This window comes from Notothenia coriiceps, unplaced genomic scaffold (genome assembly GCF_000735185.1).
Source record: "Notothenia coriiceps isolate Sejong01 unplaced genomic scaffold, NC01 NC01_scaffold00015225, whole genome shotgun sequence".
NCBI lineage: Eukaryota > Metazoa > Chordata > Actinopteri > Perciformes > Nototheniidae > Notothenia > Notothenia coriiceps.
The window spans coordinates 1-2,170 of NW_011347926.1; the positions used below are offsets into that span (position 1 = coordinate 1).

The 2,170-nt window shown below is 44.5% G+C and overlaps 1 protein-coding gene across 1 annotated transcript; it reads left to right on the forward strand.

The window, feature by feature from the left end:
• Positions 1–51: 51 nt before the first annotated feature.
• On the forward strand, positions 52–1,992 carry ift57 (intraflagellar transport 57 homolog (Chlamydomonas); the record flags this gene model as incomplete). The annotated part of the gene is made up of 4 exons (XM_010775053.1): positions 52–376; positions 470–592; positions 743–814; positions 1,861–1,992. Coding segments are annotated over exons 1-4 (366 nt in total), but the record flags the coding sequence as incomplete, so codon positions are not given.
• Between the last annotated feature and the right edge of the window lie 178 nt (positions 1,993–2,170).

The window sequence follows — 2,170 nt, forward strand, 5'->3', positions numbered from 1 at the left end:
GGGCGGGAGATTCATGTGATTGGTTGTTGGTCGAGCTTCAGACCTGCACATACTGCCCTCTTGTGGTGAAAGACTGAAGTTGTCGTGGTTTCCTTCACTGGCTTTCTAAAGAGGACATTTACAACGTTTGACCTTTCAAGTTATTAATTTTCTTCTGTCGTTAATCAATTCAAATTAGGTGTATAACTGACCCAAAAGAATATTTTAATCTGGTGTGATCATTCAGAAAGTCTATACATCTTGTGAGGTATTGATTGTGTTGTTGGATCACTGTTGTGAAGTCGATGTGTTGAGTGTTTGGTCCCAGGAGGAGCCTGACGACGAGGAGGAGAACGTGATGGACCTCGAGGCTCTGAAGTTACGCACCTGTCCCACGGTGAGTTCACCTGGAGACGCATTCAAGGACTCCTTCAGGGCTGTAAATGTGAGTTCTGATGAACCAGGTGGTGTTGTGTTTGTCCTCTGACAGGATACAGAAGCCTCCTCCAAACCAGAGGAGATCCTGGAGGCCACGGTGGACGCAGCAGAGTGGAGCCTGGAGGTGGAGAGAGTCCTGCCGCAGCTCAAAGTCACCGTCAGGACCGACAACAAGGTACAACTCACCTGAGAGCCCCCCACAGGTGACTCTGAGCCGGACTCACTGTGTGTGTGTGTGTGTGTGTGTGTGTGTGTGTGTGTGTGTGTGTGTGTGTGTGTGTGTGTGTGTGTGTGTGTGTGTGTGTGTGTGTGTGTGTGTGTGCAGGACTGGAGGATCCACGTGGAGCAGATGCATCAACACAGAGACGGGATCAAGTCCTCGCTCAAAGAAGCCACGGTGCGTTCAATGACCTGCTGCAATAATACGAGTATTTTTAACTGTCTGTGACTCCACTTCTGCACACTGCACTACATGAGCCTCTGCTGTGTGACACCTTTACTACACACACACACCTGATATGACATCATACTACTTCCTGTGAGCACTTTCTATGAGACTCAATAAGACACTTAGTACTGAATAGGGTAAAATATTTCACTAACAGATATCAGCATGAAACTTCCCAGGTGTATTACTGACACTAAGATAACACTTTTTTGTATTACACGTTTTCTGTAATCTTCAGTTTTAATATGCAAATGAGGCATTATCTTCTTAAATACGTGCTGACAGAAGTGTGAACATTAAGGATTAACCCAGGTTCATATTCTTGTTTCATTTTGTTGACGTATTAGATGTTAGATATCTGTTTGTATCAGTCCATAAATCACAAAATACATGTTTTAGTGATAAAGTGTGTATAGATGGGTGTGTGAATGCAGTAAATAGATAGCCGTGTGTGTGTGAGGAGGAAAAATATGGATTGTAAAATGTATGTGCGTACACACTACAGGTAGATAGGGTAAAATATTTCACCAACATATATCACTATGAAACTTCCCAGGTGTATTAGTGACAGTAAGATAATACTTATTTGTATTACAGGTTTCCTGTTGTTGACATATTAAATGTTGGATATCTCTTTGTATTCCTCCATAAATCACTAAATAGTGACATAAAAAGTCATTTTCTGCATGTTTTTAGCGATAAAGTGTGTATAGATGGGTGTGTGAATGCTGTGAAAAGCTCCAGAATACAGAGAGGAATGAGTGTGTAGAGTTTGGTGTGTGTGAGAGGAGGAAGAAACAGCCTTTAAAGATCTGGATGTGTACACACTACAGGTGAATAGGCTAAAAACGTTAACTAACAGGTACCACCATGAAACTCCCCCACTTCACCTCTGACATCAACACAAGTACATTTTGTATTAGAAGTTTCCCGACGTGTTGTCTGAACCCGTTTGAGCGTCCTTCATGACCTCCATCTTGTCCCGCCCTGTGCAGAGCTACCTGGACAGACTGCAGGAAGACGTCGGCAAGACTCTGGAGAAGGTGAGCAGCCGAGAGAAATACATCAACAACCAGCTGGAGAGTCTGATCCAGGAGTACCGCGGCGCCCAGGCCAAACTCAGCCAGGTACACACACACACACACACACACACACACACACACACACACACACACACACACACACACACACACACACACACACACACACACACACACACACACACACACACACACACACACACACACACACACACCACACTACTACGTACGAGTGTGTGTGTGTGTGTGTGTGTGTGTGTGTGTG